Raw genomic sequence first — 15,501 nt, 5'->3', positions numbered from 1 at the left:
CTTATGCGGCTTAGTAAAAGGGCCCCTAAATGTGTATTCCACAATTTACAAGAAGAATAAAAGTTCAGTCAAAAGATTTCATGATGGGTTTTATATCTGCCCCAAGGCATGCACAATTACTAGCTTGAAGGAGCAGAAACAAAAGTCAGTGCCACCTTACCCCTACCACCCACCCTACTACCTGATATCTCTCCCCTGACATGAATCCCACATTGTCACACAGCCCAACCTCAAGATTCCCCCCCAATGGTCCTTCTCCACATTAAGATCCCCAGATGATGCCCTCCCCTACATCAAGAACTAACTCAATGATGCCTTCATGAGAGCCCAACTCCCATGCTCAATCCCAGTCTCACCTCTTACAAAGGTGTCTGTGGCAGTCTAGTTGGAGCAGGAGCGATTCCCAGATGCTCCTGCTCACTGCAGCACCGGGTTCAAAATGGTGCCCTTGACAGTACAGCTAGCAGTAATCTCGCAGTACTATAGCTAGGGTCAAGTTGCCATTTGGCTCTTTGGCAGCTCCACCTCTTACCACTGGCTTTCAAGGATGTCATTTTGAACCCAGTGTTGCAAAGCAGGAGTGATGAGATATCATTCCTAAATCCACTAGAGCAGTGGGTCTTGAACAGTCCTGGGGGACCACCAGTCAGTTGGTTTTCCAGGATATTCCTGTCACCTCCATTATATGCAAATCTCTCTCATGCATATTCATTAGGGATAGACCAAAGATAAAAGAGCAAATACAGCTTTATTAAAATCAGATGCCCTACGTGGCATCTGATTTTAATAAAGCTGTGTTAGCTCTTTTATCTTTGGTCTGCTCTGTTGGGTGGAGGACTGTCTGCATGTGGATCTAAGGCGCTGTTGTCCGTGCTATTCATTAGGGATATCCTGAAAATCTGACTGGCTGCTGGTCCCCCAGGACAGGATTAAGAACCACTGCACTAGAAGATCAGGGACCCCAGTAAGAGACAGGGCTGGGCTCAGGGGGATGGGGGCATCATCAGAGTGGAGTCTTCTTCCTATGCGGCACCATTGAGGGGGTGTCTCGATGTGGTTAGGGGCACCATCGAGGGAGGTCTTGAGATCAAATTGTATGGTGATTCGGGATTGATGTTGGGGAGAATCAATGCTGTCAGGAGCAAAACTTTTACAAAGCTCCTTTTGGACACAACTGGGGAAGAGCCAGAGACTCTGTAAAACTGTTGTTCCTGCTGGACACGATGAGAACTCTACAAGAAGATCCACATTTGACTTTGAAAGATACAGGGGGAACTGCACACATCCTGACCTGGATGTCTCAATTCCCATCTCAACTTTCTACATCACACTGAGCTTACATAAGTACATAAGTAATGCCATACTGGGAAAAGACCAAGGGTCCATCGAGCCCAGCATCCTGTCCACGACAGCGGCCAATCCAGGCCAAGGGCACCTGGCAAGCTTCCCAAACGTACAAACATTCTATACATGTTATTCCTGGAATTTTGGATTTTTCCAAGTCCGTTTAGTAGCGGTTTATGGACTTGTCCTTTAGGAAACCGTCCAACCCCTTTTTAAACTCTGCTAAGCTAACCGCCTTCACCACTTTCTCCGGCAACGAATTCCAGAGTTTAATTACACGTTGGGTGAAGAAAAATTTTCTCCGATTTGTTTTAAATTTACTACACTGTAGTTTCATCGAATGCCCCCTAGTCCTAGTATTTTTGGAAAGCGTGAACAGAAGCTTCACATCCACCTGTTCCACTCCACTCATTATTTTATATACCTCTATCATGTCTCCCCTCAGCCGTCTCTTCTCCAAGCTGAATAGTCCTAGCCTCCTTAGTCTTTCTTCATAGGGAAGTCGTCCCATCCCCGCTATCATTTTAGTCGCCCTTCGCTGCACCTTTTCCAATTCTACTATATCTTTCTTGAGATGCGGCGACCAGAATTGAACACAATACTCAAGGTGCGGTCGCACCATGGAGCGATACAACGGCATTATAACATCCTCACACCTGTTTTCCATACCTTTCCTAATAATACCCAGCATTCTATTCGCTTTCTTAGCCGCAGGAGCACACTGAGCAGAAGGTTTCAGTGTGTTATCGACGACGACACCCAGATCCCTTTCTTGGTCCGTAACTCCTAACGTGGAACCTTGCATGACGTAGCTATAATTCGGGTTCTTTTTTCCCACATGCATCACCTTGCACTTGCTCACATTAAACATCATCTGCCATTTAGCCGCCCAGTCTCCCAGTCTCGTAAGGTCCTCTTGTAATTTTTCACAATCCTGTCGTGATTTAACGACTTTGAATAACTTTGTGTCATCAGCAAATTTAATTACCTCGCTAGTTACTCCCATCTCTAAATCATTTATAAATATATTAAAAAGCAGCGGTCTATATAAGCTGGTGCCCAAATTTAGGCAGCAATCCCCTAATTCTATAAACTGACATGCACAATTTGACACTTACAGGTGAATTTTTGAAAGAGAAGGGCGCCCATCTTCCGACACAAATCGGCATAATCAAAAGCTGATTTTGGGCGCCCTCAACTGCTTTCCATCGCGGGGACGACAAAAGTTCACGGGGGCATGTCGGCAGTGTAGTGAAGACGGGACTGGGTGTGCTTAGGAGATGGGCGTCCTCGACCGATAATGGAAAAAAGAAGGGCGTCCCTGACAAACACTTGGGCGACATTACTTGGTCCATTTTTTTTCACGACCAAGCATCAAAAAGGTGCCCAAACTGACCAGATGACCACTGGAGGGAATTGGGGAGAACATCCCCTTACTCCCCCAGTGGTCACTAACCCCCTCCCACCATAAAGAAAAAGTTTATAAATACTTTCTTGCCAGCCTCTATGCCAGCCTTAAATGCCATACTCAGGTCCATCGCAGCAGTATGCAGGTACCTGCAGCAGTTGTAGTGGGTGCAGTGTACTTCAGGCAGGCGGACCCAGGCCCATCCCCCCCTACCTGTTACACTTGTGGTGGTAAATGCGAGCCCTTCAAAACCCACCACAAACCCACTGTACCCACATGTAGTTGCCCTCCTTCATCCCTAAGGGCTATGGTAGTGGTGTACAGTTGTGAGTTTTGGGTTTGGGGAGGTTGGGGGGCTGGGCACCCAAGGTAAGGGAGCTGTGCACCTGGGAGCTTTTTCTGAAGTCCACTGCAGTGCCCCCTAGGGTGTCCGGTTGGTGTCCTGGCATGTGAGGGGGACCAGTGCACTACGAATGCTGGCTCCTCCCACGACCAAATGGCTTGGATTTGATCATTTTTGAGATGGGCATCCTGGGTTTCCATTATCGCCGAAAACCGGGGACGACCATCTCAAAAACGACCTAAGGATGACCATCTCTAAGGTCAACCTAAATTTCATGATTTGGGCGTCCCTGACCGTACTATCGAAATGAAAGATGGACGCCCATCTTGTTTCGATAATGCGGGTTGTCCCGCCCCTTTATGGGGCCATCCTGCGAGGACGCCCTCATGAAAACTTGGGCGCCCCGTTCGATTATGCCCCTCTTAGTGCGCAAGGTTGCCCATGCAAGTTATAGAACAGTGCCAGTTATGTGCCTAACTTAATTGTTAAATAAGCTGCTAATTGACTTTAACAACCAATAATTGGGCAGGCAAAATCTATAGTGAACGGACCTGAGAAGGGCATGGGTGGGTTAAGGGTGTACCTAGCACCTATGCACAAAGGATACAGAATACTATCAGTCACACGCCTGACAGCGGTTAGGCGCGAGCATTTACACCAGCCACTGATCTAGCAACAGTGCTCACGCCTAAAATTAAGGGCATTGACAGTGGACATTACGTGCATAATTGCTGATATAGAATTCACGCTTAGTGCACATTTATTTACTTGTGACATTTATATCCCACATTATCCCAAACCAATTTGAGCTCAATGTGGCTTACAATAAACAGTATAGGATACATCATCACATCATCCCGGCACCTATCTTTAGGCGACCTGTTGAGAGTTATCTCCAGGAGCTTATGCGCATGATTGATGCCAATAATTGGCAGTTACGCCTGTAAGTGCTAGGTGTTATTCTATAAAATTCTATACTGTATTTGTTCACACCGGAGTCTGTAATCACCTCTCCGGAACTATGTAAGCCACTTTGAGTCTACTAATAAGTGGGAAAAGGTGGGATACAAATGTAACAAATAAATAAACAGTGTGTGTAAATCGCTTAGCACACAAGTGTCAGGGCGGAGAACGAGCGTGTCATCAGAATGCATGGAACACTTAGATCACTTACCATTCACCAGCCATTGACCTGTCGAAAGGCGGCGCACTTCACTTTTGGCATGCCAGTGCGGCTTTATGCTAATATTTGATGAATGCCCTTACACTGTTATAGAATTGGCACTAAGTGCACCCCTTTGTGGCACCAAAAATGAGGTGCCAATTTATAGAACTGCCGCCTAAGCAACTAGATTCATAAAAATACAATCAAAAAGGTAAATAAAATAGATAAAAACACCAGATTATAAAAATAACTGGTCTCAAGCCCTGTCATTCGTAAATCTATGAGGTAAAACCCTGAGAGTGCTTTTATTAGCATAAGCAATATGTCCTACCAGCTTTGCCATATATCCCAAGAAACCCATCAATTTCCTTCTTTCATGCTCTGTTCTCTTAGGATTCACAGAATGGCCAGTTCAGGTATTACAGATATTATAACCACCCAAGAGAAGCTTAATTCCTAATTATTGGCCATTGTTTTAAAATCTACCTGGCCCTAGTAATATTATATAGAGAGTAGCAGAAGTAATGCTGACAGCTGTTAATATAATTTAATAGTTACAGGGAACATAAGTCTGCTGTTCACAGTGCAAAGAAAGGAAAAAAGAACTCAAGCTGCCCGATATTCAAAAGGTTTTAACTGGGCAGAAGAAGCGCAATTCGACCCAGGAGAGAGACTGAAAGTGCTGTGTTCCCAGACAGAATCGTAGGTACTGCCTGTGAGCTGGCAGTATTGGGATGTGCGTATAAGCATCCTTTAAGTCCAGAGAGCATAGCCAGTCATTTTTCTGAATCATGGGAAGAAGGGTGCCCAGGGAAAGCATCCTGAACTTTTCTCGGACCAGATATTTTTCAGGCCCCTTAGGTCTAGGATGGGACGCATCCCCCCTGTTTTCTTTTGCACAAGGAAGTACCTGGAATAGAAATCCTGGGCCTTCTTGCCCTGGTGGAACGGGCTCGACCGCATTGGCACTGAGAAGGGCGGAGAGTTCTTCTGCAAGTACCTGCTTGTGTTCGGAACTGAAGGATTGAGCTCCCGGTGGGCAATTTGGAGGTTTTGATTCCAGATTGAGAGCGTACCTGAACCGGATTATTTGAAGAACCCACCTGTCGGAGGTTATAAGAGGCCACCTTTGGTGACTATTTGGAGAACCCACGGATCAGAGGTTATGAGAGGCCACCTTTGGTGAAAAGATTTTAACCTCCCCACGACCGGCAGATCGTCTGGCACAGACACTTTGATAGCGGCTATGCTCAACTGGAGCCAGTCAAAAGCCCGTCCCTTGCTTTTGCTGCAGAGCTGCGGGAGCCTGTCTAGGCACATGCTGTTGACGAGAACGAGTGCACTGGGGTTGAGCCTGAGAAGGCTGTCGAGAAGATGGATTGTACCTACGCCTATTGTAAGCTTAGGGAGCATTCCGCCTTCCCCGGAATAAACATCTACCTGATGAGGTAGATGCTGAAGGCGCTCGGTGGGAGAGATTGTCCATAGCGGTTTCCCGCTGGTGGAGCTGTTCGACCACCTGCTCGACTTTCTCACCAAAAATATTATCCCCCCGGCAAGGGAAATCTGCCAGCCGCTGCTGGACTATATTGTCTAGGTCAGAGGCACACAGCCATGAGAGTCTGCGCATCACTATACCTTGTGCAGCAGCTCTGGATGCAAAATCAAAAGAGTCGTAAGCACCCCTGGACAGGAATTTACGACACACCTTCAGCTGCCTGACCATCTCCTGAAAAGGCCTGGCGTGCTCCGGAGGGAGCTTATCCGCCAAGTCCGCCAGTTGCTTGACATTGTTCCGCATGTGGATGCTCGTGTACAGCTGGTACGACTGAATCTTGGACACGAGCATGGAGGACTGATAGGCCTTCCTCTCAAAAGAGTCCAAAGTTTTAGACTCTCGTCCCGGGGGCGCCGAGGCAAAATCTCTAGAACTTTTGGCTCTCTTGAGAGCAGAATCCACAACCATAGAGTCGTGAGGTAACTGCAACTTCATCAACTCAGGCTCCCCATGGATTCGATACTGGGACTCAGCTTTTTTGGGAATGGTGGGATTAGATAGTGGTTTCGTCCAGTTCTTCAGCAATGTCTGCTTAAGGACATTATGCAGAGGAACAGTGGACGACTCCTTAGGTGGTGAAGGATAGTCAAGGACCTCAAACATCTCGGCCCTGGGCTCATCCTCAGATACCACCGGGAAGGGAATAGCCACAGACCTTTCCTGCACAAAGGAGGAGAAAGAAAGGCTCTCCAGGGGGGGAAGCTTCCTTTCAGACGAAGGAGTGGGATCAGAAGGAAGACCACAAGACTCCTCAGAAGAGAAATATCTGGGATCCTCCTCTTCTCCCCACGAGGCATCCTCCTCGGTGTCAGACAAGAGTTCACGAACTGCAGTCTGAAATCGAGCCTGTCTCGACTCGGAGGAACCATGTCCTCGATGACGACGTCGAGAAGTCAACTCCTGTGCCGGCGGCAATGAAGTTCTCTCCAGCGATGTCGACGGGGAGTCGACCTGGGTGGCAGCCGAGGCCGAAGCCACAAGCGGCATCGACGTTGGTGACCGCACCACAGGCACAGAGCCAGCTGCCGCTTCCATCAACGGTATCGAAGGTGCAAGCACCCCCAGTACCGGAACAGACTGACACAGCAGCCCCTCCAGGAGACCTGGAAGAATGGCTCAGAGGCGCTCGTCTAGAATATCTGCCGGGAAAGGCTGTGGGGCCAGTGCAGGAGCCGGAGGCAGAACCTGTGCAGAGCAAGGAGACGGTACCAGACTGTCCGAAGACCGATGCACCAACACCTCTTGGATGGAGGGTGAGCGGTCCTCCCGGCGTCAACACTTCTTGGGTGCCAAGTCCCTCGACGCCCCGGAGCTCCCGGTACCGTGGGTGAAAGGAGATCGATGCCGATGCTTCTTAGCCTTCGCTTGATGCACGGCATCGGTACTCCTCGGAACCAACGAGGAGGACATGGAATCCACACGCCTCCTCGGGGTCGGGTCCGAAAGTAGTCGGTCCTGATGGGCCTTCCCAGCAGGAGCCTTCAAGACAGGTGGAGACCCACTTGACGGCTCACTGCTCCCAGCGTGCGGTGGTCTCCGGACAGGTATTGCCTGCTCTCCCGATGTTGATGTCGACGCCGCCGACCTCGGTACCGCTATCGACGTAGACGCCAAAGTGCCGGGCAAGGCTCCAAACAGACGTTCCCGCTGAGCCTGTCTCGACGCCTGTGTCCGCTTTTTAAGGCTAAGACACAACTTACACTCGTCTGGGCGATGGTCGGGCCCAAGGCACTGGATACACCACGAATGGGGATCGGTACCTGAGATTGCCCGATTGCCCGGCTGCACCGACTGCACTTCTTGTAGCCGCTGGGAATCCTCAATGTCATGGACAGAAAAATAGCAGCGGCGAAGTCAAAATTCGCGATGGTGCCAGGAAAAAAGGGCACAAAAAAGAGAAACGCGAACGTGCAGCCCAAAAGGGGCCGCGACGGCAGCGAAAGAAAACTTAATAGGGCCCAACTCTAAAAAGTAAGGGAACTACCAGAAAATTTTTTTTAAATTACTTTCCAACAAGAAACGAAGAAGAAAAAAGAAAAAAGCACGAAAACTCATGACCAAAAGCGAAGGCTTTTTCTCAGGGCATAGAGAGAGACGACTAACACAACCGCTCTCTATCGCGGAAAAAGAAAAAACTGACGGGACTCTCACGCGGTGGGTGGGAAGCTGATGGCCGCGCATGCGCGGTGCACGTGCCCGAGCGTAATCAAAGGCTCTAGCAAACTTTTGTTGCTAGGAAGATTTCCGATCTCGGGGGCTGCCATGGACGTTACCCCATCAGTGAGAACAAGCAGCCTGCTTGTCATCGGAGAAAGACAGTATACAGCTGTTATGGTATCCTGTCCTGCCCTAAGGAAGAAGTTAGTCAAAAAGGTATTAAAATTAGTCCAATAAAAAGAGGACACCTTATTTCCATTTTGTATTTTTATTTATTAACATAGCTACAATATTTTATCTTAAAAGGAAAATAAAATTATTTTTTTTCTACCTCTGTTTTTTTCAGTTGTGTTGGTCCCAGTCTCTGGTTTCCTTGACTTCTCTTAACTCTCTTGCCAGAATTTCCTGTCCTTTTGTCATTTTTGTCTCCTCCTTTTCCTTTCGGCTTTCTTCAATTTATTTTCTGCCTCTGTCTGGATTTAATTCTCTCTTACTATACAGTCCTCAATTTCCCTCTTTTCATTGTGTCTACCTACAGCTTGTCACCTCTTTCCCTCAACCCAGCTCTCGTATTTCACTTCATCTTATTTCCCTAGGCTCTCACTAACGCTATTCTCTCCCCCCCCCCCCATCTAGTATGTTCCCTCTCTTCTCCCCACTTCCATCCAATCTGCCTCTCTTTCTCTCCTCCCCAATTCATTCCAGCATCTGCCCCTCTCTCTCTCCTCCCCACTACAATCCAGACTCTACCCTACCTCTCTCTCTCCTTCCCACTTTCATCCAGCATCTGCCCCCCCTCTCCACTCCACTTCCATCTAGCATCAGCCCCCCTCTCTCTCTCCACCCCAATTCCACATCGGCCCCACTCTCTCTCCACCCCATTTTCATCCAGCTGCCTCCTCATTCTCCACCCCATTTCCATCCAGTGTGGGCCCCCCTCTCTCTCTCTCCACCCCCACGTCCATCCAGTGTGAACCCCTCTCTCTCTCCAACCCACTTCCAACCAGTATGTATAGGAAGGTCCCGCAACTGCTGTATTTTGGTTTGTCACTATTGCTGCTGGTTCGGGAAAGCAACAGCAGCAGCAGGGTGGTGCCGGAGGTCCCGGTATGCTGTCTGTGCGGTGGGGACTGAACAGCTGCACAGCCTCTTACAAAAAGGTGCGCGGCCATGCAGTTGTGCAGCTTAGCGGGAACATTAGCCTAAACTAAGAATGGGTGAGTCTGTGCCCAACCAGGCCCTTCCTATAACTACGCCACTGGTATATACTTATACAAGCTCTATGTCTGGAGCAAGTGCCTGATTTTCAATGTTATGCACCTACATTCCTTTATAGTAGGTTTCTGCCACGTGCCCTCGGCACCCAGTTATAGAATTACCCCCATGGGGTCAATTCTATACAATAGGTGCTGCCATTAATGCACACGTTATGCGTGAGAAATTTTAGAATACTAGCAGATACATGTCGTATATATGCGCACATATGCACAGATCTAAGCGCTATTCTGTAAATACAGGCCTATCTTGCGTAGTGCATATTTGCAAGGACAAACAAATTTATTTGCATACATTATATAATACTCTAAAGTAGGGCTGCATTTCTGAAGTAGGCTGTGAAAACTGTAAGGCTGTTTATAGCTATCTGCATGCTGTTTTAGATTCTTTAATATCTAATTTGTCAATTTGTATTTTGCATTTCTTATCTTTTCATTTCTTTTTATTTTTTAATTTATTTAGGGCTGCATTCTGATTAAAATTGGTCATCGTGATTAATCACACAATTAATTACTCAATTAACGGTATGGTATTAATTTATTTTTCTTCCCACTGCAGCTCCTTGTGACTCTGGGCAATGGAATATTGTGACTTGCCCAGAGTCACAAAAAGCTGCAGTGTGTCCAAAAATAAAGACATAACATACCTTTAATCGTCAATTAATCGCAATTAAAATTGTAACCCCTTCTGCATTTAGGCGCCTGAAGTTACACCAGCTCTAATGCTGCCATAGGTCTTGTGTCTAACTGCTAGGTGTGTATAATGCTGATTAGGCACGTATACATTTATGGAACAAGATCTACGAGGTGCCCTATTAGAGAACGGCCCTTCATATGCTGCGTATGCCTTGTAGCGCTATAGAAATGCTAAATAGTAGTAGTAGTAGTAGTGTATCAGGATCTCTATTCCATACCCTCACATGGTGGGCAAGACGTGCATTTCTATGTAAATCAAGCCCTTCTGGAATATCGACTAGTACCAGTTTACCTGAAATAGTCTAGAGGAATTATGGTGACCACTTCCCCTGTTTCAGAATCCAAAGGAACAGGCATCATGAACACAAAAGGGGGATCAAAGGTTAACCTTGGTTGTTTTACACTGCCACGGAGTTGTATTGGTTTGAAGTGAATATCTGGTTCATCAGGCAGTTTTAGTTCAATTTCACCAGTATACTTTCCAGGACAAACTAGTGAAAAAAAAAACAGAACCAATTACTATAGAGGTAACACTTCCCTAGAAAAAAAAACCAGCAAAAGTTGTTAGATTTGTATCTTAAATCAGGAGACTATACATGACTATAGATACAGATATAGATATAAATGTTGCCATAATAGGACAGACCGAAGATCCATCAAGTCCAGTATCCTGTTTCTAACAGGGGCCAATCCAGGTCACAAGTACCTAGCAAAATCCCAGAACAGTAAAACAGATTTTATGCTACTTATCCTAGAAATAAGCAGTGGATTCTCCCGTTCATCTTAATAATGGCTTATGGACTTTTCTTTTAGGAAATTATCCAAACCTTTTTTTAAACCCTGCTAAGCTAACTGCTTTTACCACATTCTCTGGCAACAAATTCCAGAGTTTAATGACACGTTGAGTGAAGAAATATTGTCTCCGATCTGTTTTAAATTTACTACTTAGTAGCTTCATTGCATGCCCCCTATTCACCTCTAGCAGTTGCACTGCAGTTATTATTTTATAGACCTTTATCATATCACCCCTCAGCCATCTCTTCTCTAAGCTGGAGCCCTAGGCACTTTAGCCTTTCCTTATAAAGAAGTCATCCCATCCCCTTTATCATTTTCGTTGCCCTTCTCTGTACCTATTCTACTTCCACTATATCTTTTTTGAGATGCAGTGACCAGAACTGCACACAGTATTCAAGATGTGGTCGCACCATGGCATGATACAAAGGCATTAGAACATTTTCATTTTTGTTTTCCATTCTTTTCCTCATAATCCCTATTTGCTTTTTTAGCTGCTGCTGCACATTGAGCAAAGGATTTCAACGTATCATCAACAATGGCACCTAGATCCTTTTCCTGGTCGGTGACTCCTAATGTGGAACCTTGCATCACATAGCTATAGTTTGGGTTCCTCTTTCCCACATGTATCACTTTGCACTTGCTCACATTAAACATCATCTGCCATTTGGATGCCCGGTCTCCTATTCTCATAAGGCCCTCTTGCAATTTTTCACAATCCTTTTGTGGTTTAACAGCTTTGAATAACTTTGTGTCATCAGCAAATTTAATGACCTCATTAGTTATTCACATCTCCTCATTCCACTCTATTCAGTGTTTTTTTTGTACTTTTTATTTATAAGAGTTTAACAAGATATTACAAAAATTACTCTTGAATAGAAATCATATGAAATACAATAACAGTCTAAGGGATAATAAATTCTCACAATCATAGTCCACCATTATGGAGGGGAACATTCACAATAAGCAAAATAAAAAAGGAGAAAAAGTAATCAGGAAATCAAGCACACAATTCAGTGTAAATATCTTAAGCAACCTCACAGAAAGACCTATAAGGAAAGGAGCGAACCTAAAGAGGAATGGATGAAGCTGAAGGAACATTGGGGTCCTTTTACAAAGGCATGCTACCGTTTTTAGATGTTAGAGACGCCCATGTATTTCTATGGGCATTGCTAGCGTTTAGCACGTTCTAATCATTAGTGCGCACTAAAAACGTTAGCGCACCATTGTAAAAGGACCCCATTATCAGCCAAAAAGAAAGAGAGCTGAGAAAGATCCAAAAATAAGAAATTTAGGGGCCCTTTTACAAAACTGCGATAAGCACTAACACATGCATACTGCAGCAAAAAAATGGCTTACCACGGGGGTGCACTAAGGCATCCCACGATAATTTGGGGATGTGTGCTCACTATCCATATGCTTAAAAAATATCATTTAATTTTGGGATCTGAGGGCAGAGAGTGTGTGTTTTCTGCGCTAACTCACACTAATTAGTGCATGCTTAACATGTGATCCCTTACTGGGTGGCAGTAGGGGCTCACGTGCTAATTGGCCACTCACTAATGGGAAAATTAACATATGAAAGTGGAAAAGAAACCAACTTGAAGTTGGTTTCTTTTCCACTTTCTTGTGTGCTGTTGAATTTTGTGGATATTATGAACCCCTTTGCTTTGCGGAAAATTAACATATGGCCATTAATAGGGAAAAGAGAAAAAAATCGGCCATTTTACCCTGGCAGTAAAAAATGATCTTAGTGCATGGGAATGACCCATGTAAGGACATAGAAGAACTCTAAACGTCAAAAAATAGGGCTTGGATAATCTTCCAAAAATTATCAACGATAAAATGTACTAGGATATCCAAATACTGGTTGTGCGTGATGCAATGTTTTGAACGAGGAAAAAGACTCATATGCCAAGGAGAACTCCAACTTAAGGGAGCACCCTTTCATTCATCTCGGGCTAAAAACCTCTTAAATTGCAATTTCACACTTGAACCAAATGATTTAAGTTAGTGCTATTATGGTATGGTAGAACTGCTCTATAGTTTCTGAGTGACATTTGTAGGGTTTTATATTACTTTAAAATATACCCAATACTGGATTTTGGATTTGAATTTAGATTATGCCTTTCTCAGTAGTAGCTTAAGGCAAGTTACATTCAGGTACAGCAGATATTTCCTTTTCCTGGAGGGCTTGCAGACTAATCTCCCTGTTCACCTTGAATGGGCTGTGTTGGCATTGCCACGTGGCAGCCGCTACTGCGGATTTGTGAACAGGGGGGTAAGTGTGTACCTGGGGCAATGGAGTGTTAAGCGTCTTGTCCAAGAAATCAAGGAACAGCAGTGGGATCTGCACCTTGGCTTCCCTGGTTGGCAGCCTGCTGCTCTAACCGTTAGGTACAGCTAATACAGATGATATTTATTCCAAACATGTGTGGTAACCCAACAATAAACTGAAGGTTGGTATATTTGAAACCTGGTGGCCATTTGGTAACCTACTATGCAAATCAGTTTATGGTTGCTGGTAACCACAGGATTTTTGTTAAAATGCTGCTGAACACTACTGTTCACACGGCCAACAGGAAGACGTTGGACTAGGGAGCTAGAACTGACTGCTACGCAAGTATTAAAGTACCTGCATATAGCACCAGAATACTAGTCCGTTTAATATGTTGTATTATTTTGCTGGATATGAGAAAGACTGGGATGTTTGACCAAATGTTTGCTTTTGAAGAATTCATCTCTCCAGTCTTTGGTTTCCGTGGTCAAACATCCCACTCTTTCTCATATCTTGTGTTCTTCCGTGGGACGTTCGAGTTCTCTGCCTCAGGTGGATTATCCTGGTATTATTTTGCTGTACGTTATTTCGATTTTTTGGCACATAATTCCCTGGAGTGGTGTTCAGTGTGCATATTACCATCAGTAAGAGAGATAATAGGGGGGTGGCAGCTGTTGGCTCTGCACCATAAGTACATAAGTATTGCCATACTGGAACAGACCAAAGGTCCATCAAGTCCAGCATCCTGTTTCCAACAGTGGCCAATCCAGGTCACAAATACCTGGCAAGATCCCAAAAGGGGTCATTCCCTGCTGTGTTCAAAAATGCCCCTACTGTACCTTTACTGTTGACATAGGTATTGCCCCCCCACACACACACCATAAGGATAACTTGCCCCATCCCACTCCACCTTAGTCCCACCCATCTGAGCCTTCCCAAACAGTTGAGTCACTGACTGCCTATGATGGGCTGGAGGCCGAAAGTGGAGGTCAGCATGAGGAGCAAGAAAACGGGGAAACTGTTATGCAGAATCTTCAGGGAGAAAACAGGATTTGGAAGGGATATTTTAAGGGCAATTTATTTATTTGTTACATTTGTACCCCACATTTTCCCACCTATTTGCAGGCTCAATATGGCTTACATGGTACTGGAGAGGTGTTGATAGACTCCGGAGTAAAACAAATACAAATAATGGTTATGTTGAGGTAGGAAGGGTAGAGACCACATGAAGGAACATGTGGTGGGACCATAAAGAGGATAGCAAGAACAGATGAGATTGTTTGGTGATCAGTACGGACTGTGGTGTTATAGTGTCGTGGAGTTCAGGTATTTAAGTTGGGTCGGTGGGGTATGCCTTTTGAAACAGGTGGGTTTATAGTTTTTTTCCTGAATTGGAGGTGGTCGTACGTGGTTTTCACGGTTTTTGGTAGTGCGTTCCACAGTTGTGTGATGATGTAGGAAAAACTGGATGCGTAGGTTGATTTGTATTTTACTCCTTTGCAGCTTGGGTAGTTGAGGTTTAGGTATTGTCGTGCTGATGCGGATGTATTTCTGGTTGGTAGGTCGATCAAGTTCATCGTATATCCTGGTGCTTCACCATAGATGATCTTGTGAACCATAGTGCAGATTTTGAAGGCAATGCGTTCTTTGATTGGTAGCCAATGTAGTTTTCCTCGAAGGGGTGTAGCGCTTTCAAATCGTGTTTTTCTGAAGATGAGTCTTGCCGCCGTGTTTTGAGCGGTTTGAAGTTTCCTTAAGATTTGTTCTTTGCATCCCGCGTAGATTCCATTGCAATAGTCAGCATGGCTTAGCACCATTGATTGTATCAGGTTGTGAAATATTTCCCTCGGGAAGAATTGTTTCACTCGTTTGAGTTTCTATAACAGGACATACATTTAGGCCCTTGATAGGAGCTATTCTGTGGAGGAAGGAAGGTAGGTGCCCACTTCGCTTTATAGAATAGGCTCCTATCAGGTCCTGTTATAGAACTGCTCTTTATGTATGTTTGTGGGGGGGGGGGGGGGAGAGGGGTAATAGTGATGGGATCCGTGAGCCCCTTTTGTGCTGTTGTGGGAAGATGGAAGATCAGGTGGTGGGGTTGCTGAGCCCCTGTTGAGGTGTGGTGTTCTGCTAGGGTATAATTTCTGCCTAGGTGTTTGTAGCAGTCCAACTTGTTCTGTTTTCTCAGTAGGAGATGTATTGATATTCTAGGGAAGTGTTTTCTAATCATAGTAAACTGGTGAACTGTTAATACTCATCTCAGTCCTTTCATTGTTTTTAAAACGACTTCCTTCAGAAATTTGTAAAGTGTAACACTGATAGGCAACGTATCAAAGCGTATATGCTGCTTGTCAATGTTACACCCTACAAACTTCTGAAGAAGGCTGTTTTTGACACAATGAAAAAAGTGTTGAGAGAGTCTGAGATCATCTTCGGGCAAAGTACCCTGATTTAAGAGAAAAAGTCATTCCTGTAACTGTTATGGA

General features: G+C 45.3%; 1 protein-coding gene across 1 annotated transcript in view; it reads right to left on the bottom strand.

Annotated features, from left to right (window-relative positions):
- Window positions 1-15,501, bottom strand: part of CFAP47 (cilia and flagella associated protein 47) — a 1,083,264-nt gene that overhangs the window by 819,702 nt on the left and 248,061 nt on the right. The window contains 1 exon segment of the mRNA XM_030202357.1: window positions 10,238-10,436. Coding sequence (XP_030058217.1) covers window positions 10,238-10,436 — 199 coding nt within the window.

Source organism: Microcaecilia unicolor, chromosome 4 (genome assembly GCF_901765095.1).
Source record: "Microcaecilia unicolor chromosome 4, aMicUni1.1, whole genome shotgun sequence".
Lineage (NCBI taxonomy): Eukaryota > Metazoa > Chordata > Amphibia > Gymnophiona > Siphonopidae > Microcaecilia > Microcaecilia unicolor.
The sequence above is the reverse complement of the archived record's forward strand: the minus strand, read 5'-3'. Positions and strand labels throughout refer to the sequence as shown.